This window comes from Brassica oleracea, chromosome C9, assembly GCF_000695525.1.
Source record: "Brassica oleracea var. oleracea cultivar TO1000 chromosome C9, BOL, whole genome shotgun sequence".
Lineage (NCBI taxonomy): Eukaryota > Viridiplantae > Streptophyta > Magnoliopsida > Brassicales > Brassicaceae > Brassica > Brassica oleracea.
In genome coordinates this window covers 38,861,757-38,889,629 of record NC_027756.1, presented here as the reverse complement: position 1 = coordinate 38,889,629, position 27,873 = coordinate 38,861,757, and the positions used below count along the sequence as shown (strand labels likewise).

The window sequence follows — 27,873 nt, the reverse complement described above, 5'->3', positions numbered from 1 at the left end:
GACTATCTTGGGCCCAGCTAATATTGCCAGTGCATGTGCATACTTAAATCGAACTGGTTGTCCGTAATTTTGCACGGATATAAGTATTTTATGAAAATTGTATAATCTCTCCGTTTCATATTAAATATAGTTGTAGAAACTTTTTTTGTTACAAAAAACATGTCGCTTTCGATTTTCAATAAAAAATTTATTAATTTTATTTAACAATTTATTTTTCAATTGGTCGAAATATAATTAGGTGTATAGGTAATTGTGGTTTTATATAAAAAATATATAAAAAAATAATTATTATTTTAGTCTGTGTGCACAAACCTACAATGACACTTAAATTAAAACATAGGGAGTATTATTTTTATAGTTTTATAATTTTGAATAGTAACCATAATTATTAAATTAAACTTTAAATTTTAAATATTTGAAAATCAAAAGTCTTGGTATTATATAATTTTAGAAGAGTTTTGAAATATAGTGATAATTACATAAATTTTAATTTAAGTTTCTAAAAGTATTTTTATGACATAATTTACGATTAATAAAAATCTGAGGACTATGAACAAAAAAAAACATTTTCTATTTTGCGCATTATCTTGTCTACCGCTTTATTTTATTCCGATGCAAATTTGTTATGAAGTTTTCATAATTTTTTCAAATCACAAATCACTTTGTCACAAATTTTTGATTTAGTGTTTAATATAAAGCTCAAAATTGGTTAACCAAACAAATTCATCATTAATTTAATCACCACACTATACTATCTTATCATACATTGATTCCTTTGACCAATATTTTCATTAAAAGTAATCATAATTTAATTTTAAACAATATTTTATTCTCAGTTTTTAAAAAGACTACTTTAATACATCCTATTTAAATTAAGATTTGATACTTTTATAATAATAATTTTTAAATAGTATATGAACTAACATTTATTATATACTATTATATTTTTGTATATAAACATTTTAAAACAATATATTATTGAGAGCTAAAAAAAAGATAATATATAGTTGTAGATATAAAATTTTAACTTATGTTAATAAATTTATTTTTGTATAAAATATTATATAGGTTACGTATTTTAACCAATTTTAATGATGAGTGATAATTTATTTAAATGAAATAATTTTTTTTTAATTTACCTATTGAATTCATAAATCACTTCTATTTTATATAATACAGAATATAATTATAATTTTTAAAAATAGTGTAAATTTTTATTTTATTGTTTTAAATTATTTTTTTAATTAACATTGATTTATAATAATATTATATTACTAATTAAGAAACTAATTAATGCGCTATTTTATAAAAATATTTAAAGTTTTAGTAAGATTCTTTTTTAACAGATTTTTTATAATTAAAAAATAAAATTCAAATTTATAGTTGGTTTATTATTAATATAAATAATCAAATATATCATATTAAATAAATCTTTAAGTGGTTCTACTATGATTTGTTAATAGTAGATACTAAATTAATAGATTAGACTCTTGTTAATATTTGGAGTGTTTGGCTATATTCAAATGCGTACCAATAATTGGATTTCTGTTTTGAATTTCGGTCTATACAAAGCAATTTATATTTCCATACTAAATTTGAGTATTAATTGCATAACAAACCAAAGGTAAGGAGAGTTACTATTATACAATTATTACAAAAAATGCCATTAATGAAAGAAATAAATAATGGTTTAAATTTCAGTGGCATAAGTTGGTAAATACTAAGATGAAGTAAGGGTAATTTTTCAAATGTATTTAGTTTTAATAGTGGCCATGTTCGTCTTGTGAACGCTGCAGAAGCGTTCTATTATTTCAATTTTAAAATTTAATTGAACATTTTTATTTTTATAATTACATAGCTTTTCTTTTAAATTTTTCTTTGCTCGTCTGCAATTGCAAACGCTAGCAGGAACAAGTTTTTGAATTTAAGAGGTTCATAACGGTTTGAAGCGATTTATGGCGTTTTCTATGATTGTTTCAAAACGCCGACAACCGCCACCAAGTGCAAAAACTGCGTTTGCGAGTGGTAATGGAGAAACCGCTCATGCCCCTTAATCAAAGCCAGACTCTAATATCGACGAGTCTTTTTGACTAATGGATCCAATGATCCATTTAAAGGAACATTGATACAGCAAGACTATGCAGCAAGGGATGTATGCCACATTGCTAGTGCATGTGTATATTTAAATCGAATCTTCAAAATGGACACATCTCGAGTCTTTTATATAAAAACCAAAACAAAACCACAGGTCCACAACCACAACCAAGAAACATATTTTATGTAAGTTTTTTTTTTTGGTAATCATGAAAATCCCGAAAATTTTCTAGACCGAAAGATTAATCTCATTAGATCTTGTATATGGATAAACAAGTAATCCATCAACATGGCACGATTAGACAGCCAAGGTTAATCGAACTCAGAACGAAAGCTCTAGCTAGAGTTTCTTTTTACCACTAAGCCAAGACAACTTTGGTTATATTTTATGTAATTAATTTTTCCGGGTTTTAGTTTTTTTTTGGCACTTAGATGATTATAAAGCTATTTTAATGATTACAAAAAGCTATCTAGAAATTGAAATTGTCTTTTTCAGCTGGCATTAAAAAATCGCATAATCTCTAGCTTCTAAGAAATTTTGATACAAAGAAAAGAAATTGGTTAACAAACCAGCAAGCAACGAGAGCGAAAATACCAGTCTTTTTCAACATCTAGATATAGCATATTCCTTAATTATGATGCAATCCAGATACTTTAACAAGAAACTGAACTAATGGGCTTGACGGGGTTTCCCGTTACGATCCGCAAACGCAGTTTTTGCGGTTGGTAGCGGTTGACAGCGTTTCGAAACAATCATACAAACCGCTACAAATCGTTACAAACCGTTCCGAACCTCTTAAAATCAAAAGCTAGTTCCAGCTAGCTTTTGCGTTTGCGGGCGGTTGCGGGTGAAAAAATAAAAATAAAATTATTTTCAAAAGTATTTTAAAATTTTAAAATTAATATTTTAAAATAAAATTTTAAAATGGAAATATTATAAATAAAAATATATACATATTTTATATATTAATTAAAATTCACAAACAATTTCATAATTTGTTTTATAAAAAATTAAACTAACTATTTATTAGAATTTTTAAACATTTATATACACACATATATAAAGATATACACATATATAAAATGAAATAATATATTATATTTTTTAAAAAATTTCTTCAAAATTATAACTTTCAAATAATTTAAATTTTTTATAAATAACAATTATTATTTTTATTAATCATATTATATTGATAATTATCTTCTCTATTAAAAGAGAAGTACCATTTTTATCTACTACAAAATAGTCATACTAGAAGTCTAGGTCCATATATTCAAATAGTTTTTTTATTGTTTACATTAGTTTATTTAATGTATAACATTTCTAAATAATTATAAGAATATTAATAACAAATCCATTTTAACTATAAATTTAGATTTAGTTTTAGAAATAACAAAATCTGTTGAGAAAAAATCTAACAAAATATTTTTTTAAAATTTAAATATTCTTTTAATTAATTCACTTATTAATTTCGCAATTAGTAGTATAATATTATTATAAATTAATTTTAATTAAATTTTTATTATAAACAAAATAATGAAATTATATGCTAATTTTATAAATTTTATAAGTATATTCTACATTATATTAAAATAGAAGTAATTAATGAATTATATATTAAATTTATGTTTTTGTGCAAACATATTAAAATTATATTGAATTAGTAAACCAATATATTTTGAAAATACTTTCATTAAAATAAATAAAATATCATTCACCGTTTAAAGTGACTAAAATATCATTCACCTTTTAAAATGATTACTATTCATAAATTAAGTAATAATTTTTACAAAAAATAAAATTGTTAACATATGTTAAATTTTAATATTTAGAACTATATATCATCTATTAAGTTATTTTTAAAATGACAGCAATATATTATCATAAATTATTATATACAATATAATATAAAATTCTATATCTATAAATGAAATGTTACCCGCACGGGTGTGCGGGTTAGAATTTAGTTATATTTTATTACAATAGTATGTTTTTGTTTTGTTTTTTATAATGTTATAATATGTTAATATGAGAAATTTATTATTAAACTGCTGCAATATCTTATAATCATCCAATCATAAATATCCCGCAAACGCAACAATTTTCGAACGTTGTACTAGTCATCACAAACGCAGCTTTTGCGGTTGGTAGCGGTTGTCGGCGGTTTGCAACAATCACTCAAATCGCTCTAAACCGCTTCAAACCGCTTCGAATCTCATAAATTCAAAAGCTGGCTCCAGCTAGCGTTTGCGGTTGCGGACAGTTGCGGGAGGGTAAAATTTTTTAATTTTTTTTAAAACAATATATATACAAAAGTAAAAATATTTAATAAAAATTTTAAAATTGAAATTATGAAAATATTAAAATATATCTATTATATTTTAATTAATATTATAAAATTAATAAAAAAAATTTTAATAAATTTTCAAAAATTAAAATTATAACTTTCTAAATATAAATTTTATATTTATTATAATTTTATGATTTTTAATATTTTTATAATTATATTAAAAGTAAATATTGTTAATTTATTATTTGATTGTTACTGCATTTGGTAGTTAACCAGTCATAAGTCACCCACAAACGCACCAATTTTTAACCGCAGTACCAGTCGTACAAATCTCTTAAAACCGCTAGAAACCGCAACCGCCCGCATCCACAAACTCCCGCAACCGCAACCGCTACGTTTGAACCAGTCAGACCCTTAATAATGCTTGAAACCGCAACCACCCGCATCTGCAAACTCCCGCACCCGCAACCGATTAAACCAGTCGGCCCTTAAAAGGGAAACCATAAACCTACAGAACGCTGCCTTATCGACCAAGTAACTGTTTAAGTTCCACGTATCATTCAGTGGCTGCCGGCTGGTGACATGAACCAAATTGGAAGAAAAAAAAAGAAATCAAAAACGAAAAGTTATCATCAAATCGCTATGGAGTAGCATTGAGACCTATAATTATACAAGGTATCAACCATGGTGGCACTGAACCCTACAGTTCTTGGTTTCGTGAGGCACAAGTCTCAGTCATATAATTCATTAAGTACCTGAAACGAAGAGAAGGAAGATAAAGTTGATCTAACTACTTTGAATGATAGCGTGATGGGTTTCCAAGGCATTGATTTAAACCCGGTTGCATCAAATGAAGATCCAAAACATATATATATATATCTCTGCCTCCTCTTGTGACTCTTCCTCATTGCTAAACTCAAATGGTCACCCGAGGAAGAGGATTGTGTTGTTGCTGTCAAGTTCTTGGAACCTCAGCTCAGCTTTTTCAGACCCAATAACTCAGAGTGGATCGACATCAGAATCCAAAACCCTAGATTCTTTTGCTTCCAATGTAATGCATTCCAAGAAAGATGACATGTTTCTCATTCCTGGATTTGGAGGCCACGTCATCGCATCATGGGATCTCCACGAACATGGCAACAAGCCCAAGTTTCAATGGTTGCGTTTCAGAAAAACTCCCTGCTGCATGACCACTGCCAACAAAACGCTTCTGGACTCGTGCTGTAAGAGCGAACACTTGGTAGAGTCAAGAGCCACCGGTGAAACTTTCATGGTTAAGTTGTACAAGAAGACCATGTACGGTACTGCTGCGAAGATAAAAACAGAAGCTGTAATGGTTTTCAAGCTAGATGACAACGGAAACGCTGTTTACACTCAAAGACACTGGAGACCTCTGCATTCTCCTAACCGCTTCATAGTCTTGGATGTTAACGAAACCGAATATTAAATTGTATATCAACTGCTTAATGTGTGAATGTACACAAATACACATTTATTATTTTAGTTATGTTCCAAATGTTGTCAAAGCAAACACCTATGAAAAGGATAAACCTTTATTCAGTGATGAAATACTATGTTCTGCTTACAAATTTAGTGATCCATAATCAAAGATATTGATCATCTACGACCACTAACAAACTGTCTTTGTGTTTATAGTCTCAGTCTCTTGGTTTCCTTTCCCTTCTCGCACAATAGAATCAGTTTAAACCTCTTGAAGATCTCTTGTATCTATTTTTTTTTTAATATATTCTCTCTGTGATATTCATAAGCTATTAACACAAAGACAGTTTGTTAGTGGTAGTAGATGGATCCACAAATCACAGAGGAAGCAAAGAAAATCCAAACAGATATCAAGAACAAGTAAACATTCTTAACGTTTTAGAAGACAAAGTTGAACATTACATAACAGATTATTTTTTCACAAACACAACATAAGCCACTGATCAGAACTTGAATTGTTTAAATGTTACATAACATATTATTTTTCACATACACGACATAAGCCACTGATCAGAACTTGAATTCATGTTCTGCATCCAACTCGAGTTATGTTCTACATCCATTGCCCAAGCAAATTTAGCCACAAGAGATGTGTTGAAGACCTAGAACAGAAACGATTTAAAATTAGTTCACAAAGAAAAAGTTGTGTTCAAACAACAACCATCTTGACAGTTCAACTCTAACATAACATAGTTCTTTCAAGGATATAAAGTCACCGTTTATGTCAAGCTTACATAGCACTACGTCCATTGTTTCAGTGAGGCTTGCAAACAATTTAGAAAGTAAAGTGTATTACGGAGACAAAAAACAAAATGGTCATATATGCAAACACACGCTAAGCAAACAGCATATCTCAAGAGATGAACGATGTGAGCCTCACACACAGCTATCTCATGACCCTAGCTAACACATGTTACTCTTGTTTATGTGGTCTCTCATACGATAAAACTTTCCAGATTCTGAAGTTTTTTATAAGTTTAAATCACTTATAAACAACACACACACTCATATTCAAGATAGTACCTTAATCTTGTTTGATGAGAGACATTGCACATCTTCAACTTATAGTTTCCATCATCTCTAATTTTTTTCACTCAACTACAACACAAATCAAAAATTGATTGTTAGTTAGGAGATATGTGAAAGAAAATGAATGAAGAAATAAAATCAGACCTTTGCATCCAAAGTCATGGAAGCATTGTGGATTTTGAACACTTTGGGAGTGAGACCTGTTGCAAGTTCATCTAGATGGTGTAGTATGATCTTTGTGTTCAAATCATGGAACACAAGATCAGTCTCTGTTTTTCCTGTGAAACAGAAAATTATTTCAGCCAAAAGAGAAGAAGAAAAAAACTGAGAAACCTTATTAATGTGTCAAAAACTCACCCGATTGAAGCTGTTGTCTAATAGCACTGTAATAAAGAGGAAGGAGCTCAGCTATGTTGTTGAGAGAAAGTTCTGCAAGGAATTTCCCGTGAGTAAGTTTGACCACTTGGGTGTGTGGTTCCACATGTAGGTTCTCTGCTATTCCATCTACGGAGTTGAAAAAAATATTTCTTGGGTATCCCTAGTGGAGCATTTTTCTATCGTGCGAGTCAAGTAGCAGCACATTTGTTCTCCCTCAATATGAAAATCTGGGTCGAAACTGAACCAGCTGACCTGGGAAAGGAACATTAATGATCAGCATCTTCAAATACAAAAGGTTCATGAATCACCTTGGTTAGATACCAGAGAAAAATATGAAATATTGTTCCATTAGATGAGAAATATATTTATAAAGCGCCAATGAAAGCTTAAGCTTCCTGCTGCCTAAGTTGCTACTAACTGACTGAATCGCTTTAGCCCATGTAACAATACAACAATGATCCTGAATAGGCTATTTATTTATTTAAGTGCATTATTGAGTAATACCTCATGTTGAGTCTCCAAGAGGGAAAAATCAATGGTCTCTTTCTCAAATCCAAGTTGCTGCAAATTCTCTGCCAAGCCTTGTGAAACCGACTCGCCAGCTGAAATAGATTTTTTCTTCCTAACAAGGATATTTGTTACCTTTGCCTCTCTAATACAGACATTTCATATCTCATCCTGTTCTATCAATTTGGTTTGATTGACGATGTTGCAGAGAAAAAAAGAAACGGGTGGATAAACAAATAATTGGTTTAGTAGTAGTAGTCTCATATGGTTCACTTATTATTCCCGGTTAGATTCGTTTATCTAATCTATTAAATCTTATATATTAAAACATAAGTCACAATTTTGATTCATGTGTAATTTTTTAAAAAATAAACCCAATAGATATATTTTTAAAAAGTGATGTTACATTTAATCTCTTATCATTTGAATTTTGGGTCTACCACAAATTTTTATTAGGCTATCAATAATTATATTTAAACAATAAATGATCCAATGAATTTTTAGATAGTATAAATTAAATATATATAATTTAATATTGTAATACTATAACTCCATATGCTAAATATTTAAATATTTGTCTATCTTAACTTTTAAAATTATAAAGATGATTCAAAAGCTGATACATCTTCTCAAGTCAGTGGTTGATTGATTTCTTCTGTGTATAAATAGATCAATAGAGGAGGAGTTTTAATGGTATTTAAGAAGCTAGCTCTCTTTCAATGTTTTTTGTAGATTAAAGCTGAAGAAAACATCTACCTAGGACCACATGGAGGAGCTCCTCCGTCGCAGCTACAAGACGGCAACGTATCGAGCAGGAAGCAGCGGTTTAAGCAGAAGCTCAAGGAAGCAGACCAGAAAATGAATGTGTCTGGTCGGGAGAACAAAGTGGGTAACTTAAGGGAGCTTGTAGGCGGCGTTGAGAAAGGAACTAACGTGTCAAAAGGTGTCTCAAGAGACTGGCTTGACCCACATTGCCATGAGTCTGAGTTTGAGAAACGTCGACAACTATAACGCCCTTTTTCTCTTTGTAAACGTTTTGTGTCAATATCCAGATATTTCAATGCAATTGAAACAGTTACCATTATCATCAGCTATCCTTTGAGCGAACGAATGTTGGATTCTGGGTCAAGAGTACTCGTAAGAGAAATGCAAACCAACATGTTTTAAGGAGCATACCACCATTAATAGAACAAAACATATATAGTTTCATATCAGACCAATAACAAGATTCAGTTTGCTTGTACAACTTATACACGTAAATCCATGTATATTATACACTCAGACATCATAAAACAGTCAAGAGTGAGTCTACGGCAACACAGTACAAAACACAAATATAAACAAACAACATTTCCAAAAGAAAACTAATTCACTCTCTTTAATTCTTGTAGTTGAGTACATGTATGATAACTTTACAAACAGAGTTACTAGGGACAAGATCACCATAATCAACGGTTGTCATTGTTACAACACAGAAGTAGACGGCATCCAACACACTACTGTTTTTTTAACACTGTAATATTTGAATAAAACCGGTAAGGTTCGTACATAGCCAAAGACCAACAAGAACAAATGCAAAGAAAACCAAAAGTTGTAGAAAGATCAAGATACTAGTAGGCATCTATGTAACACAAAAACTCCAGCGAGTCAAAGACAAGACATCATTAATAGAGAGTGAGTTTTAGGAGAGCATGTCCTAAACTCAAGTCTGAAGCACACATAATGAGGTGATTAATCCACGCTTGTGGCAATACAAGCTGCCACCTGATTTCAGCTCCAAGAAACATAACATATGTAACATTGCGAACAAGCTTCAACTACTCAAACTGGAAAAGAGTCCAGAGCAACAGGAGGAACAAACCAAATATGGAGACAACTCTATTAAACAAGTTTCAAGAAAAACAAACCTGAGAAGAAGGCGGATCGGAACCAGAATGACATCAACCCGACCAACAAAAAAATCAGAAGGGAAGCCTTAGACGATGAATTGATAAGAGCACAACCGGATATAACATCTGAACGAAGACAAGCATCACTCAGAGAAACCGTTCGAAGGCTCAAAGAAGTGAACATGAACAACTTCACAAAGATAATAAAAGAAACAACAAAAAACCCACAATAAAACCATGATTAGAAGACAGATTGAGACATGATGTAGACAAGCCCATGAAGAGAACCTCAACTGCCGACCCCAATCAACCAGTCCAAAGGGGCAAAAGGGACATGAACTACCATAGCGTTGACTAGTCATCGAAGAAGGAGTGGCATTCTGAATCTGTAACAGCCAGATCACTAATAACAATCCAAACTTCGAAAAACTCCTTAACAACACACACGATTCGCAAAGCTATATATCAATTCGAAGGAAACGAAGGTGGGGCTACAAAGATCTTACCATTGGTTTAATAAACTTTGTAATATATATACTAGATTTGATGTGCGGGTATTTATTTTCATTTTATATACATTAATATTTTGTTTTTACATCATTTATGGTATATATATTTTTAACACTAATCATTTACTTTATGTTTGTATGACTATCTTAGATACAATAATTTTATAGTTTACATATTTGTTCATTTTCAGTTAATTGTTTTAAATAATTACATGACATGTTTCTATGGTTTTTTATTATATATTTATTTTATTAGATTTTTGAACTAATATATGAAAAGTTCAACGAATTTAAATATTATATGTATTTATCTTATATATTGTTGAAATCAAATATTTACATGTAATTTTTAATTAAAATTGAAAGTAATAGAAATAAATAACTTATTCTAGTAATTTTATTTGTATTTATAAATTTTTAGAATATTCATCTGCACTAATATTTGAACATTATCACTATTGAATATTAAAAAAACACTGATATATTTTTCTAATATGTTAAATTGAATTTTTTTCATGATATAATCTACATACAATTCAGGGTGAGATGAAACTATTTTATAGTAACTGCTGGTGGACTCCATCAGTTTAATGGTTTGTTTGTATTTAAGTCATGAAAGTAATAAAATGCAAAACTTTATTTTTTGTTCTTTAAATATGCAAAACTTCTTGAACTGATTTTTTTTTTTAATATTTAAATCTAAAACTGATGCTCTCTGTGACTCTGTCCAACAAGACCAGTTCTTGGAAGAGGCAAATATGACACAACTGTAATCACTTGTAGGAGAAAACTCTTTCAGACTCTGATGATGATGAAACTAATTCGACCTTATTTTCTTTTGACAATGACTCCCTGTAAAAAGAAAAAGAGTCAGAATAATATAATCATTAATCAACAAACACAATAGAACCAAAGAGGAAACAAAATCCCTCTCAAAGAAAAAAAGTAAAATAAAGAACTGACCTTGTCCACCCTCAGCGTATCTTCCAATTCATAGCTATTGAAATTGTAAGACCTATCTTCTTACATTACATGAATCTAACCCATTTTTTCTCCTCAGGTTTGATCATAGCAATTTGTCACTAATGTTCTGTTTTACACAAAACTCAAAAGTTAAACAATCATAAAATAACACCTGAAATCCAGACAAACTCGTTGAATGATAATAGTTCATGAGCAATCATAAAATGAATACTCACCCAGGAATCAAACCAACATTCAACTAATAAGATGTGAAATATATTATCTCGAGACAAAAAAAAAATGGCCATGAGTTTGGTTCACGTAATTTTGTTTGAATCTTGGATTAAGATCTATGAGTAAAGAGAAGAGTTTACCCTTAAAGGGAACATAAACCTGTTTCCCATCCTTGCCACAACCATCAACAAAGAAAATCCGGCTTTGTTCTATGTTCCCAAGCTGCTTCTCATGTTTCATGTTAACCTCGAGCGTTGACCCTTCACTAATCATCAACCTCTCTCGCTTACATTTTCTATGTTTTATACTGACGCCTTTTGTTTTAGATAACATGAGCCGTGTTCTCCAGTTTGAATGCCAAGAATAAAAAAATCATAAACCCTGAAACCCTTTTCTATAAAGAATTTGTGAACCTTAATTTCAACTCATAATTACTCATATTCCAAAGGAGAAATCATCTAATCTTTTAATCATTGGAAGGAAAGCAAAGATTTTACCTGGAAAATTGCTGTGAGGGAGGAAGCTGAAGAGTTGATTTTTGAGCCGACTTATGGATGGTTTTTTATGATCGGATGTCGGGAGAGATTCATGTTGCTAAGATTTTGCATCCTTTGAAGATTATCTTTGATCCTCTCTTCAATTTATGGATTAGGGTTTGGTTTGGGCATCATATTCTGTTGATCATAGAAAGCATGGTGATGATAATGATTTCCACTAACTCCCAGATTCTATATAGATTTCTCTCTCTTGTTGACATCTATAGATGGTTACAATATAATGTTTGGATTGATGGTAAGGTAAAGAAAATCAAATGTTTAATCTATACTAAGGGTTAAAATTTGATATATTTATAGATTAAACAAAATATGTTTAATAAAATTCCTAGAAGATCCAAAATTAAAAAATCACACTTGAATAGAAGTTGTGATTTCTATTTTAATAGAATAGATAAGTACCAAATATTAACAAAAAAAAAACTAAAAATCGAAAGTTAAAATTAAGCATGGCATTCGAGTCTTGTCGGGTCTGGATCTTTTTCGGATCTTAGATAATTAAATCTAATAGAATAATTATAATTATTTGGTTCGGATTCAGTTCAGATTTAGATTAGTTTCGGTTCGGGTCTTGTCTGATCTAACCCAAAAAAATATCTAAAACACACAAAAAATACTTGAAAATATTTAATTATCCGAAAGTATCTGAATTTTTATTTAAAATATAATCCGAAGATATGAAAAATACCTGAAATTTTATTCGATTATCCGAATTATATTTTTGCAAATCTAAAATTTTATCTGAAAACCCAAAAACATACCTTGAAACCCAAAATCAAAACTTAAAAAATATTCCATAATACCAAAAATATATTGAAACACTTATATGCACCTAATATATACCAAAAGTTTGTATAGGATTAAGGAGTAGAATCAAGTGGGCTGTATAGATCTAGATCTGTGTATATATATATATATATATGTTTCCTTGGAATCTCCAAAACTTCTTTAAGATCTAAGGGTCCAAAGTGGTGGGTGAATTGAGTTTTTGCAGGAAGAGGAGGTGGAGAGAAAGATGCAGGATTCGGAAGCAGGGGAGATTCCTGAGGATCTCATGATCGAAATAGCGGCGAGATTGCCTGCGAAATCGGTGATGAGGTTCAAGTGCATCTCAAAGTTCTGGTCATCTCTCCCTTTGTCGACACACTTTTGCAACCGTTTCCTTTGTCCCAGAGACTATTTCAGAGCATTGGGTCTTTGTACTAGAAGCTGGTGGTTCGTGGAAAAGGGTTGCAAAAGATTTTCAAACTCCTCACCATCCTTCCAGTCTACAAGTGACTATGAAGAATGTTTTATATTATCTGGCTTTCACTGATTCTTCACAGACTTGTGTTCTTGTGAGTTTCGACATCAGGTCTGAAGAGTTGAGTATGATTAAACTACCTCCTCCCCCTGGGAAGAGGTTGGCTCTAATAAACTACGGTGGCAAAGTAGCTGTCTTTGACTTCTCTTTGCTCAAAGAGAATGGCTTGGTGGATCTGTGGGTTGTGGAACATTGGAGGAACAAGGAATGGTCAAGGAAGACTCTGTTTTTGCAGCCTTGTCAAATGCATTTAGTCACTCACTGTTTTTTCACGGCAAAAGGTACAACTCTAAAAGGTCAAGTTATCTTGGTACCACAATACTTGATTCCTCCCTTTTACTTTCTCTGCTATGATTTGCAACTCAATCATCTCAAAAAGGTTGAAATCAGTGGGATACCGGATCACTGGTTTACTATGGACAGTTTTTTCAAATCTTTTGACGTGGAGTTTATGGATCCGACTGAGAATGTCAAGTACCTCGAATCTTGATCCTGCTTTTTAGGATGAGGACGGCATTCTTCGATCAGATCATCCTGTTTCGTCTTTCTCTTTGTTTAGCTTATAACTTATTTATTTTGTAACTAGGTAACTTCCCTTTGAATTTAATATGTTACTAGGTTAACATCCGCGCAAGAATATTATATATAAAAATTATTTTATATATTATATGTTTTTAACATATTATGAAATAATAAATATATATTGAATAATTAAAAGTCAGTAACTATTACTTATATAATTAAATTGGCGCAAACATATAAAAAACATTTATTAATCAAAAACATATTTTTTCTATTTGATATGGTATATAATTAAATTTACACAATAGTGGCATATATAGTATATTTTAATATTAATATTTATTAAATGATGTTCTTTGCTTATATTTTTTTTTTTCTTCATTTGTATCTGTTATACTAAAATTTTAAATTATTGATAACAAAATTTTCACTGTGGAATTAATAGATCAAGTAATTAGTAATATTTTTAAAATTAAGTTGTCAATAATTTTTCAAATTTTTATCAAAAAGATTGTTTAAAGTAAATTTAAAAATTAAGATATTTATGTATTTTTTATATGGAATATATATATATATATATTTATATATTTATATATCTTTCAACTTATATAATTTTTAATCGTTTGTATCTTGTCATAACAAAAAATTTAAATTTTGGATCACAAAATTGAATGTGAGACTTTTAACAGTTTTAATAATTTATACTCATTTTAAAAAAAATCAAAATATATCATATAAAGAAAAAAAATAATTTTTATTATATGGTTACTCTGGTTGTTTAATTTATTTTAATATTTTAAAACTAAAAAATATAATATAAGATACATTTATTTTTATCAAATCTTTATTATTCCAAATCATTAATTGTCATATATATTTTAGCCACATTAGGCAATTCCGTAATTTTATTTAAGGAAATAATGAAGCACATTAATAATGTATTTATTGTTAGTTTAATAAGAAACTTATTATATATTTAGATGGACCAACATATTTCTCTAAGGATTCTAAGAATCATTCTAGTGATGACATGTGTGTACAAAAAAATGTTGTAATGCTTCTCAAATAATATACAGGTGATATTTCTTTCTTGGCCTTTTGCTCTCTTCATTGGCTTTGTTTATTTCCATCTCTTCCTTTGACATCTTATTATGCGTATTTTTTGTTATCAAATCTGCATTAACAAACTTTATTCGTAAAAAGAAACCAAAGTTTTTCTTTCAACATTTACGAAATCAAAAAAAAAAAAAGGGCAAAGAATATCATGTTCTTCTTAAATCTAAAACCAAGGTTTGAAGATGCTAGTTTTTATGTCTAAACTACTTTAAGCTCACGGCTTGCGAGAAGGTGACTCATTATCTTTCCTTTTCCTACAACATAACTGATTTCAATAATCTCTTCTTTTTTTTTTATTTTGAACAAGACTTCAATAATCTCTTCATATATGTAATAATTGTGTCTATAGCCTCATTGCACTCCTCTTGTTTTCCCTTGGAAATCGTATATACTGTTTACTCTACTCTTTTCTTTGGCCAAAAAATTGAGCAAAGCAATGTCTTCTGGTGGATCAGTATATGCTTTTGTCTTGATTCAACTCCAGTAGAGTGTGTAACTTTGAACAATCCAATAGATGATTTTTTTTTTCCAGTTGGTTTGAGTTTGAGATGGTAAATTGCAAAATGTTGTGAATCACACAACATTTGGAATTCTCACAACAATATCTCTCGTTGAAAGATACAAGGACAGTAACTTAGTTACAGAATGGCAATCATTACTTTTACTTGCCGTTTGATGAACATTTGGAATCCGCAACAGGACCTGTGTCTACTCCCTCATTTATCTCCTCTAACTTTATATTTCCTCTATTTCTGGATGTGAAATGTTTCCCACAATAAATTCTGCCAGTCACAATTTTGTCCAGCTTTATTCTGAATCATCTCTCTCACAGTCTATTGAAACTTTCTCTCATTTTCGACAGAGACACTCTGGAGCCAACAACTTGTTATGAGTTACTCTTTAGATAAAAAGATAATTTATATTGATGAGTTTAACAGATCGAAATACAAGCCAGAGAGTATCTTAGGGTCTCTCTCTCCTTCATAGAAGTTTGATCCAATCTCTAGATGCCTCTCTCAATACATACTACTCGCATATATATAAAAGGTTCCTAGGTAGCAAACATATCACGTGGGCCGTTGGTGCCAATCTCCAGCTCACCTCTTTATTCCTTATTCCCTTCCTCCTCGTAACCGTACTACTCAAGTGGCCTCCTGTGCCACGTCACTCTTCTCGTTTGTCGTCTTCTGCTGACTGCTTTTCTTCCTCCTCGAATACTCATACAGCAATGGAGGCCTTATTGCTTCATAGCTAACATTACTCCCTTCTGCGAAATTGACCTTGTTCTCAAGGTCAAACTCCGAAAACTATCCCTGTATCACTTTCTTCCACTCCCACGAACTTTCATAATCAGGCAGACCCTTCCACTGAATCAACAACTCATCTTGGCTTGTCAGAGGGCTCACTCGTGTTCCCAATACCTTTTCTGGTTGAGCCACCAACACTCCTTCTGTAGTAAGCTGAGATGGTAGTGGAGCAACTGGGTTGTCCTCTCCAATGGCCTTCTTCAGCTGTGAGACGTGAAAGGTAGGATGAATTTTAGCTTCCTCCGGTAGCTTAAGACGATAAGCGACCTGACCAACTCGTGCTGTTATCTCATATGGACCGTAAAAACGCGCTGACAGTTTCTCATTAGCTCTCCTTGCAAGTGTCTGTTGACGGTAAGGCCTGAGCTTCAGATACACCTTATCTCCTACCTCAAAAACTACCTCCCTGCGATGCCCATCAACCTGTCGCTTCATCACTTGTTGAGCATGTCCAATGTGCTCTCGTAGCAGAGTCAACATATCATCTCGCTCAATCAGTTTACTCTCAAGATCCGCGTTCGTGGTCGATCCTTGCTCATACTTGAGAAGAAACGGAGGATCACGGCCATAAACTGCTTTGAACGGAGTCATCTTGATAGCTGAGTGAAATGAAGAGTTATAACAAAGTTCCGCCCACGGTAAGAATCTTGCCCATGCCTTTGGTTTGTCACTCGTGTAGCACCGAGGGTATGTTTCCAAGCCCCTGTTTGTCACCTCTGTTTGTCCGTCAGATTGCGGATGATAAGCCGTGCTCATACATAACGACGTTCCCGCTAGTCGAAACAGCTCCTTCCAGAACTGACTAGTGAATACCTTATCCCGATCTGAGACGATGGTTTTCGGAAACCCGTGTAGCTTCACGACTTCTTGGACAAACAATAGCGCTACTTCTGTTGCGGTGAAGGGATGTCGCAGCTTAATGAAATGTGCATACTTAGACAGTCGATCAATGACTACTAGTATCGCATTGAATCCTTCTGATCTCGGGAGCCCTTCCACGAAATCCGTAGCGATATCCTCCCAAACTGCTTCTGGAATAGCTAGTGGTTGCAGCAGTCCACCTGGTGCCAACGTTGAGTACCTATGCCGCTGACATACTGAACATGCGGCCACATACTTCCTTATGTCGCTCATCATCCCCACCCAGTAAAACATGTCACTGACTTTTTTCTGCGTGCGTTGCACCCCTCTGTGACCTCCCATGAGCCCATCATGGAGTTCTTTCATAATTATCCCAATCAATGGAGATTCTTTGGGTAGCACCAGTTTCCCTCGACGCAGCAACCTCCCTTGTACGACCTCATACTCCTTATGATCTCCCTTATTAGCTACAATCTCCTCTTTTAGCTTCTGTAACGTTGGATCTAGAGATAACTCTTTCTCGATGTCTTGAAGCTGAATAGCAGTAGGAACTGATAGAGCCATCAACTCTGTTGCTACACCCCTTCTAGATAGAGCATCCTCTGCCTTATTCTCCAACCCGGGTTTGTATTGTATATCAAAGTCGAAACCTAGGAGCTTTGTTAGCCACTTTTGATATTCCACGTTGATCTTGCGTTGTTCCAAAAGAAACTTGAGGCTCTTCTGGTCTGTTCGAACAAGGAATTTTCTCCCCAGTAGATAATGTCGCCACTTCTGTATTGCGAACACTATGGCCATAAGCTCACGTTCATATACTGACTTGAGCTGCTGTCTCTCTGACAAAGCTTGGCTATAGTACGCTATAGGTCTCTGGTTCTGTATAAGTACAGCTCCAAGTCCCTTGCCTGATGCATCTGACTCCACGACAAACTGCTCCTGGAAGTCTGGTAAGGCGAGGACTGGTATTGTCGACATAGCCACCTTCAACGCAGAGAACGCCCCTTCTGCCACTACGTTCCATCCAAAGCGATCCTTCTTCAGTAACTCAGTCAAGGGTCTAGCAATGATCCCATAGTCCTTCACAAACTTTCTGTAATACCCCGTGAGCCCCAAAAACCCTTTCAAATCCTTCACACTGCGGGGCACTGGCTATTCTGTCATCGCCTCCACCTTGCGTTTATCAGCTGCCACCCCCTCCTCCGAAATAACATGGCCTAGGTACTCTATGCTAGAACAGCCGAACTCACACTTCTTCATATTAGCGTATAGCTGGTGCTGCTGTAGCGTCTCCAAAACATGCCTCACATGCGCCGTGTGTTCTTGGTGATTCTTACTGAAGACCAGTATATCATCGAAGAACACCAGCACAAATCTCCTTAGATATGGACGAAATATCTCATTCATGAGAGACTGGAACGTGGCTGGTGCATTAGACAACCCAAACGGCATTACGAGGAATTCGTAATGCCCGTCGTGAGTACGAAAGGACGTCTTCGGTATATCTTCAGTCTTGACCCGTATCTGATGATATCTGGAGCGTAAGTCGAGCTTCGAAAACACCCTCGCTCCACGCAACTCATCCAATAGCTGGTCTATCATTGGTATCGGGTAGCTGTCCATTACCGTAACCTTGTTGATGGATCGATAGTCGACGCAGAAGCGCCAACTGCCATCCTTCTTTTTGACTAGTAATACCGGACTAGAGAACGGACTGATGCTTTCTTGGATAATTCCCGCCTTCAGTATCGTGGTCACTTGCTTCTCAATCTCCTCCTTCTGAGCGTGAGGATAACGGAAGAGCCTCACACTCACCGGATTACTTCCTCGGACAAGGTTGATCGCATGCTCCCTCCCCCTAGTTGGTGGCAAGCCTTGCGGTTCTTGGAACACTTGTTGGAATTGAGAAAGTAGCCTCTGCATTGCCCCGGAATACTTCGCCTTTCCCTTCATCTCCGCTACTACTTCTCGACATTTGACCACTACACTCACTTCAGCTTGATCCAGCAACTTTTGCATAGCTTTGCACGACACCTCCGAGCTACACAAGTTTGGAACCCCTTGAAGCGACACCAATCTTCCCTCCACTGGAATTTTCAGAGTCTGCAGCTTCCAGTTAACTCTTGTTTCCCCAACGTTTCGAGCCACTGAATGCCCAGTATTATATCGACGTTGTTGAACTCTAAAGGAAGAAAATCAGACGTGATCGAGTAGCCTTGCATTGTCAGTGTTACGTTTCTGCAAATACCTCCTCCTCTGACCGGCTTTCCCGACCCCGTGATCACTCCGAAGCTCTGGGTTTCCTCCGCCACGAGCCCTAACTCTTGCATCAACCAGTAGTCGATAAAATTGTGGGTAGCCCCGCTGTCAATGAGTACCACCGCTTAAGCCCCTTCAACTGAACCGCGCAACTTGATTGTTTTAGGAGATGAGATTCCCATCACCGATTTTGTGGATAGAGCGGCGCACTCCGCGAATTCCACCGCCTCCTCCTCGTCTTTCTCATCTTCCTCAAACTGCTCTGCCTCCTCGCCTTCATCCTCCTGCACCACCAGCACCATCAACTCCTTATTAGGGCAGTCGCGCCTCGCGTGTGACTTCTCCCCACACTGAAAGCACAACCCCTCTGTCTTATACCTCGCATACTCCGCCGGAGAGACGCCGGAACGGCGCTCGATTCCGCCCATTGAAGTTAGGGTTCTGAGTCGTCGGTTTCTTCTCCATCCCCGCTATCTTCTCTTGGCCTGGAAATGTTTTAGGCCGCTGATTGTTATTAGGCCCAGGCCCATTTCCCACACTAGGCCCACTACGTGACATAAATGGAGATGACCCCGTTTGACCCCCTCCCTTAACCCACTTTCCGGTTTGCGACGCCGGCGATGGGTCACCGTAGTTCACCCATTCCTCCACCAGTTTTGCTACACTCATCATCTTTCTCAGGTTTCGCAGCTCCATCAACTTCACGCCGGCTTTGATCTGTGGTTTCAACCCAATCATGAACGCCGTCTCCAACACAGCATCGGAAAGCTCTGGAGCGTTCGACGCGAGAGAGATGAAATCCTTTATGTATTCTCTCACCGTCCCCACCTGCTTCAACGTCATCAACCGTTCTCGTGCCGTGATCTCATGATTAGTAGAGAACTGCTCCAGAACTCTGTACCTCATCTGATCCCAGCTTACGAATGGGTTACGATCTCGTTCCCAACGATACCACATCAACGCCTCACCGTCGAAGCACATCCTGACCACCCTCATCTTCCGTTCCTCCGGGAAATCGCCCAACTCGAAATATTGCTCCACCCGTAAGACCCAACTCTCCGCGTTTTCTCCATCAAAGAGCGGGATCTTCAACTTCCTTGGCAAGTCATCGGGCCCCAGCTCGTTATGTTGCCACTGTTGGTCGTTTCGGCTCAACGAATGGTTGCGTTCTTCACACTCCACCTCTCGTCTCACGTCTTCGACCCTCGTAACAGACTCCAATCTTACCCCGACGTCCCGCCGCGAAAGAGACCGCTCCCCTCTTCTTCAGAAGCGATCTGTTTGCCGGATCGTCTTATCGGAGGTGAGATCTCTTCCTCCATGTGACTTTGCAACGTTGCTTGGAACAACGTCGCAAACTCCCTCTTTCTCGTCTCTTCCGTCTCGTCCAAACGTTTCTCCAACCGCTCCATCACACTCATTCGGTTTCGGATCTCCATCACACTCTCCTTGAGATCTTCCATCGAACGTTCCACAACACTGATCTTGTTCACCTCATCTCTCAGGTTCTACAACGTAGCGTCAAGCTCAGCTTTCTTCCCTGGTGCCATCGATTCCCAGAAAAGTAAAAAGGCTCTGATACCAAGATGTTATGAGTTACTCTTTAGAAAGAAAGATAATTTGTATTGATGAGTTTAACGGATCGAAATACAAGCCAGAGAGTATCTTAGGGTCTCTCTCTCCCTCATACAAGTTTGATCCAATCTCTAGATGCCTCTCTCACGCATACTACTCGCATATATATAAAAGGTTCCTAGGTAGCAAACATATCACGTGGTCCGTTGGTGCCAATCTCCAGCTCACCTCTTTATTCCTTATTCCCTTCCTCCTCGTAACCGTACTACTCAAAGTGGCCTCCTTTGCCATGTCACTCTTCTCGTTTGTCGTCTTCTGCTGACTGCTTTTCTTCCTCCTCGAATACTCATACAGCAATGGATGCCTTATTGCTTCATAGCTAACACAACTCTTAGTAACTCCAGATTACTTTGTTTGGTCTTATCGATAATAGTGCTTTGTCCTCTTGAAGATGTCTCGTCCTGCATAACTAGGCAACCCTAATGCTCGCCCTACTCCATAACTCTTTTTCCATCAAATCAAAGTGGCTATGAGCTTCTTATGCCTTGTCCTCTTGAAGATGCCCCATCCTGCATAACTAGCCAACCCTAATGCTCACCCTACTCCATAACTCTTTTTCCATCAAATCAAAGTGGCTATGATGAGCTTCTTTTATATATCCAACAAGGCTACAAGCGAAAAAGGTGAGGGTGTTGGGCCCGATACCGCTCTCTTGCATCTGCTTGAATAGTTAGTTCCAATGATGCTTTATTGATCTGAGACCTATAATAAGCACTCTCGATGCTTTCACACTTGGTGTACATTTTTTTATCAGTGAAGTTCCAACTTCCAACTGCACCATCGGATCCAATCCCGTTCGCAGCTAGAGGATATCCACCATGCTCAAACAACCGCAAGCGGTCTGGGAACTGACAATGAACATCACCTGCTCATCAACAGTAAAAAACGTAAACAATAATGAAACTTATGTTTGCAGGTTTAACGCAAGTACAGGTAAGTATCATACACTCAGAAACTATCGAATGAAGTAATATGTCAGGCTAGATTCCAATTTCATGTTATGACATCAGGTCAAACGAACATGGTTAATCGGAGATTAACAAAAGTTAAAAGTCGCATCTTTACTACTCAAGATCACTAAAAACCATTACTTGAAGTGACATTACTTAGCTCATAAGTAAACTGAGCTTCCTCAACAACATACTTACAAATCTTAAATATTACATATGACCTTATCAAAAACCCACAACACAAGAAGTTACATGTCACATCTTCACTACTCAAAATCACCATCATTACTTGAAATGACAACAACATACCCAAAGTAAAAACCTACAGCTCACAAAAAAAGCTAAGCTTCCTCAACAAAACTTAAACATTTACATATGAAAAAAGTTGCAGTTAATCAAAAACACACAACACAAGAACAAATGCAAGATAATACGAGCAAGCAGATATTAAAAAGGAAGCAGAGCAAAGCTGGCGTATCTCAACCTCAAGTAGCTTCAACGTCCTCCCGTTATTTGTCTCCAACAAGCCAACCTCAAGTAGCTTCAACCTCAGAGAGATGATTAAATATAAAAACTTGTTGAGTGGGGTTCATATGAACTTTTTAGCCATTCTTCTTAAAATAAAATTGTAGAAAGTGTGTATATTCACCGGTTCTTTTTGCTTACAACTTTATGTCTTGAATATTTGCACCATTTTAAGTGATTTTGATGGGAGATTCCGAAAGTTATAGAGGAAGAAATTGTGTGTTGAGAGTTTTGCTTACCGAGGTGGCATATTTGACCAATTAGATTTAGCTACTGATCCCAAAGTTTTTATATGAGAAGATTGGTTATGTTCTCTATGTTTTAATTTTTTTATAATATTCAAGAATAGAAGATTCAAAATTTTGCTATGTTCTTTATATCTGGCAATTAGATTACATATCTTAAATAAAAGCATTAAGAACACTTGATCAGCCATTAAATCCAAGTATGCATTATGTAATAAGTCTTCCCATTTTCGTAAGAAAGCTATCAAAATAATTACGCAGAAAGCCAAAGAGTGTGATTCTGGAAAACGCTCTTGGCTAACCAACTCCAGATTCGATTCCACAAATGAAATTAGTATGCAAAGATGAAATCGAATGAAAAGATATTAATGTCATAATTGAAAAATTGAGATGTTTTGTGGAGAAGCTCTAACGAAAATTTAGCTTTCCATTTTCCTCTCTCTGTCACGTTCTTCGATGGATCCATCAATGCCATAACCACACTTTGTGTACCTACTGAGATCAATGTCTCAGTTTCTCTGTGACACACCGAAAGAAATATCGATGCTACCTTCTCTCAGTTTCTAGCTTGCTCCATCTCGAGAATACCTATAAATATGCCGGTATAATATTCGTGTCGACTATCTTGGCTTTAGTGTCTAGGTTACTTGTACGGTTTGAGATTATTGTCCAATCTTGATCAACGTTGAAGCATCTTAACCAATGCAGCATCTAAATTAGATGTAATCGCGTTTCCATGATAAATAGATCGTACAATGCTGCCACTGAATTTTTCTTCCCTTTTGGGGACCCGTTCTCGGGAAGGTCCAGTTTGGAAAGCAACGCACCGCCTATGATGATTTTGTTCTCATCGGTTAACAAAGAGTCTTACTGCTGTGTTTTCTCTTGATTCCATGGTTCCGGCTCTAAGGACTTGAGTTATGACTCTTGGTACATTACTTTTTATTTCTAACTAAACATAAGAATTGTTTAGCAAAAAACAAAATTAGCTTTACACTTTTTAATATATTTAGGGTATCCCTCATTTTTAATTAACTTCAACAATCAAAGCTTTAAAAGAACAACAGTAAAATATGTTTAGCATTGTAGTTGGATTTTCAGCCGAACTTTATAATTATTTTTATAATTTATGTATTATTGAGTTATATCTGTAATATTGTTTTTGGTTGTTTTATATCATTTTTTGTTAATTTTTCTATGTTTGAGTTTTATAACCAGAAAATAGAAATCAAATTCCATGAAATGTACACAAACATAGAGTTTTTTTTTGTTCTTATAAGAAATTTCTGTATGTTTTTGAAATTTATTTATTTTGCATTTTATTACATGAATTTCGTAAAAAAATGTTATCTGTTAACATATTGATGTCAATAAGTTTATTTAATTGAAAATGAATCAATTATAAAAGATAATTTATGAAGTATTTGACCTTTTTAAACATTTTGTTAAAAAAAAGGATAGATTAACAAATATGTCAAACCTAAATTGATGTGGTGCTCATGTTGTATGAAAAAGTATAACTTTCATATAAGTACCAATAATGCGTAATACATAGTATTGAAAGAGAAAATATTATTTCCTATCAAAAGTATAATATTGTGAACATAAACTGCTATTATTGTTGTTGTTACTAACCAAATAGAAACAATATATAATAATAAAAGAAAAATTACAAATATCTGACAATTTTCAAAGACTATGGTACAAAGGTTCTCTTCTCCTTCACCTTCTTTTGAAAGTTGAGGAACTTGATACCACAAATAAAGACAAAGAGCAGTATCCATCCTATGTGGACAGCAGCTACAACTTGTAAGAAGTCATGTCCGAACATGAACCCATCTTTCAGCAAACTTTTAAGGCTCATGTCTCCAACACCATTGATCTGCACTACTGAATCTTTGTTTCCTACCTGGGATGTGATGATACAAACAGGAGTTTATACAATAGGTACGTTACGTAAAAACACCAACCCGTGAATAAAAATTCAAAGAATGGCTCTATCCTACAACATACTAACATGGCTGGGGAACCAAAACAAAACAAAAGAGAGAAAATAACCTCTCCAATCTTCTTCTTTCATCGTCTTCTCAAGTTTGGCGGGTGTGACGTGTGTATATTCTTCAAAGAAATCAAGAACGATTCTCTCGATATCTTGAACCGAATACTTCAAGTAGTTCTCAGGGTCTCTTCCACTCTCTATATGACCACTGAAACTTCCGAGAAACGATTTATCTGAGACCTAAACCAAGATGCAGATTTACCTGTATAAGAACAGTTGCGAGGATACCTAAACTCCACAAGTTCATTGTAAGGGCGCTACAGATTGTCATTAATAGCCTTGATTACAAAAATTTCAGCTTCTAGCTCTCCAAGCTTGACCTGAAAAGGGAAACGAAGGAAATCAAGTATAGGGATGACGAAATGGGAAGCAATGACTGTCCAAGAAATTAAAAACAAAAGCAATCATATGGGATCACCTCAACATCATCCAAACATATCTTTCGTGCCATCTCTCCCCATTTTTTATCTGCATAAGAAAAAATTCAAAGTTCAAAGACAAACTTCAAACAGAACAGATTACAATGGACCCATATAGCTGGTAGAGAGATGATCACAGACAGAAGGAGAGCCTCCAAGAATCTGATGAGACACACTTCGACGGTGGAGACGCAATTCGACCATTGAGTCAAATCGATAGAGGAGAGTCGTTCAGATTGCTCTGAGTCACATCAAAACCGCTTATGGAAAAATGCAAGGAAAGGACGATTTTAAATGGAAATGAAAACACAGATGTAGCTAATATCCATAAAAATTAATAACATTTGGACATTGCCAAAAGCGAACAGAGATATCTTTTTAGATATATCACGCATATATCAAAGTGCATTCAGACACAAGGAAAAAAGAACAAAACAGCCTTCTTCTAACCTATTGATTTCACATTTTCTTACTCAGTATGTTCATTATAAATGTCACTACAGAAACCATTTTCAAGCAGGAATATCTGAAAGACCGACCACAACCATCGTTTTGGACATATAGCATACGTGACTACAACATTTAATGGTAAACTTTACAATATGGTTAATCGCATATCGGATCATAGACATCAAGCAAGACAGTAGAGAGCCATGAAACTGAAAATTACAGGTATAAGAGAGCACCACATTGTGTTGTTTATTGCTCACTGAATCAGTTCTCTGTGTTAAATCAAAAGCTAACAGCAGTGCACTGTCCAGGGATGCCTTAGCCTAAGCATCATTCTAGAGAAACTCCCAAATCAACAAAGATACGACCTTTAACTTTGAAGCTAAGATTTTGATTACCTTCTTGACGGAGGCAGACCATGAAAGCGTAAGCCCCAAGAACACGATGAAGAAAAACGGTCCCCACAGATTCCAATCCCTAAGCGCCTTCCCAAGATCCTCCCTATTCGGATTCGAAAACACCACCAGCTTCAGATTACTCACGATCATCGACAGATCCCTCTTCACCGGCTCCGTCAACGTGTTCGGCGGAGACCCGAACCATCTCCCACCGATTGTCCTCGAACCTTCGAGATGCCGAAGTTACCTGCCGGCGGAAGCGACGGAGGGGCTGGAACGGGCGGCACTTTCTGGGAGGTGGAGGGGGAAGACGGCGGAAGCCAAGAGAGGAGGATGAAACGGGTATTGAGGGAAGGATCGGGCTCGGTGGACGAGCGAGGAGGACGGTTCCAGGGCCTGGTTGGAATCAGTTGTTCATCATGTTCTCGATCTCGTCGATGTCTTATTGAGACGATTGGTAAAGCGGAATCGTATCATTGTGAGACACTCTGAAATTTTGATTCCCATGCGTTTGGTTTCCGCCTGAGCTTTTTAATGTCCGTGAAATTTAGTTAATGAAACGCAGAGTTTCAAGAAGGTGTCGCACTCGCAATCAACGAATTAATGACATGCCAAAAGGGAGAGAACATAACTTTATAATAATATATTGTGGGGTGTTCGTACTTCGCGCGGAATATTGTTTTATTGTTGTTAAAAGTATGATTTTTTGGATAATGTAATTATGTGATCACTTTTATTTGTTAAGAATGTTATTCGGTGTTTTTATTGTATTTGTAGTAGTAATAGTGATATGTTAATATATTTTCTCTTTGTTTTTTCAATAATGTGTTTTGTCTTTATAGTATTTATTAGTAGTGAAGTGAGCATCTAATATAAAAAGATATTGAATTTCAATAACTTTGCATTTATGCATTTGTTGATTCTAAGATTTACGGTTTCAGCGTCAAAATTGTCTTTTAATTTTTTTTATATTTTTGAACATTATAACTTTCAAGATGTTTTCGTTTTTTTTCCCATATTTTTACATTGAGCCTTCAACATCTATGTATTTTCTTTACGTTTCTGGTATGCGGTGTTTCTCATCATCACCAAAAAAGACTCACCTAATGCTCTTGTTCTTTATCGCCTTCTTCACCTTGAGATTTCTGGTATTTGTTGTAGATCGGGTTTAGGAGTTCCCAGACGGTTGTTTCTCGCATCATTTTTGGCTACTCCATGCAATATTGGATGCTCCTCTTCTTCCTTAGATTTTAGCTGATGTTAGGAACTGCATCTCTTTGGGTTGGGTCAGAGTTTAGTCGTCTTTGAAGTTGTTTTCCTCGTCGTTGGCTTACCATTGTTACTCCCCTCTCGTCTTGGTTTTCAAGATATGGTTTTTGGTGATCAGACATCTATAGCTCGAGGACGGCTCCACGATTTGATGATTTCGTTTTGTCTACCCTTCCATCTATGTTCCTTCATCTCGTTGCATCTTTCAACCCTGCTTGCGTCTCTGTGACTCTCTCTCTTTCGCCATGTTTGCCACTCCAAGTTTGGATAGTGTTCTCCTCCGAGTATGCTCTGTAGATTTGGAAGATTGTTTATGGTCTCAAGTCTGGACTCATGTTTTTCGAGGGTTGGCTTCATTTCTCCCTCACTCATGTTGTTCTCTTCTTCCCTTGCTTCCCTTAGTATAAATGTGTGATATTAGACTCTTGGAGCTTTGGTCCCTTCTATCCAGAACTTTGTGGTTCTTCCCCGGTATAGGCGTCTTGTTTGTGCTTGTTTAGTTTGTGAGATGCTTCTTACCTCTTAGCTGGTGGTTGTGCTTATCGTTTGTTATGTATGTCTCTTCCTGCTTCGTGGTGATTTTGGCCTTCTGTTGATTATTCTTACTCTA

General features: G+C 35.2%; 4 protein-coding genes, 1 long non-coding RNA gene and 1 pseudogene across 5 annotated transcripts; 3 read left to right on the top strand and 3 right to left on the bottom strand.

Annotated features, from left to right (window-relative positions):
- Positions 1-5,195: 5,195 nt before the first annotated feature.
- LOC106314970 lies at positions 5,196-5,803 on the top strand. Its single transcript, XM_013752760.1, is given in 5 exon segments — positions 5,196-5,258; positions 5,261-5,307; positions 5,309-5,423; positions 5,425-5,760; positions 5,762-5,803. Coding segments are annotated over 5 exon segments (603 nt in total).
- A 430-nt stretch (positions 5,804-6,233) lies between these two features.
- On the bottom strand, positions 6,234-8,015 carry LOC106317162. The gene is made up of 5 exons (XR_001265067.1): positions 7,797-8,015; positions 7,272-7,544; positions 7,059-7,192; positions 6,909-6,983; positions 6,234-6,487 (listed from the first exon to the last, which is right to left on the bottom strand). It is a non-coding gene; the product is annotated as an uncharacterized LOC106317162 (long non-coding RNA).
- A 388-nt stretch (positions 8,016-8,403) lies between these two features.
- Positions 8,404-8,810, top strand: LOC106314969. Its single transcript, XM_013752759.1, has 2 exons — positions 8,404-8,439; positions 8,532-8,810. The coding sequence occupies exons 1-2, from the start codon at positions 8,404-8,406 to the stop codon at positions 8,808-8,810; spliced, it is 315 nt and encodes a 104-aa protein (XP_013608213.1).
- A 3,993-nt stretch (positions 8,811-12,803) lies between these two features.
- On the top strand, positions 12,804-13,931 carry LOC106315721 (F-box/LRR-repeat protein At2g40920-like). Its single transcript, XM_013753531.1, has one exon. It carries the CDS (start codon positions 13,229-13,231, stop codon positions 13,739-13,741), a length of 513 nt encoding a protein of 170 aa, XP_013608985.1. The 5' UTR covers positions 12,804-13,228; the 3' UTR covers positions 13,742-13,931.
- Positions 13,932-16,196: 2,265 nt separating this feature from the next.
- On the bottom strand, positions 16,197-25,350 carry LOC106314967. The gene is made up of 12 exons (XM_013752758.1): positions 25,284-25,350; positions 25,146-25,195; positions 25,015-25,047; positions 24,727-24,907; positions 21,594-21,813; positions 21,117-21,267; positions 20,541-20,821; positions 19,692-20,409; positions 19,467-19,597; positions 19,303-19,418; positions 18,280-19,201; positions 16,197-18,147 (listed from the first exon to the last, which is right to left on the bottom strand). Exons 1-12 carry the CDS (start codon positions 25,348-25,350, stop codon positions 16,197-16,199), a joined length of 4,821 nt encoding a protein of 1,606 aa, XP_013608212.1.
- LOC106314966 lies at positions 24,366-27,196 on the bottom strand (annotated as a pseudogene).
- Positions 27,197-27,873: the final 677 nt, after the last annotated feature.

Excerpts from the sequence above, each read along its gene's own strand:
- LOC106314969 (XM_013752759.1), top strand. The coding sequence starts at position 8,404 with ATGATTCAAAAGCTGATACATCTTCTCAAGTCAGTG. Across the intron at positions 8,440-8,531 it reads TACATCTTCTCAAGTCAGTG|ATTAAAGCTGAAGAAAACAT; the intron begins GTTGATTGATTT and ends TGTTTTTTGTAG.
- LOC106315721 (XM_013753531.1), top strand. The coding sequence starts at position 13,229 with ATGAAGAATGTTTTATATTATCTGGCTTTCACTGATTCTTCACAGACT.
- LOC106314967 (XM_013752758.1), bottom strand. The coding sequence starts at position 25,350 with ATGGTCGAATTGCGTCTCCACCGTCGAAGTGTGTCTCATCAGATTCTT. Across the intron at positions 21,268-21,593 it reads CAAGCAGATGCAAGAGAGCG|CTATGAAGCAATAAGGCATC; the intron begins GTATCGGGCCCA and ends GAGTTGTGTTAG. Across the intron at positions 20,410-20,540 it reads TTTCGCGGCGGGACGTCGGG|GAAGTTGAAGATCCCGCTCT; the intron begins GTAAGATTGGAG and ends TGACTTGCCAAG.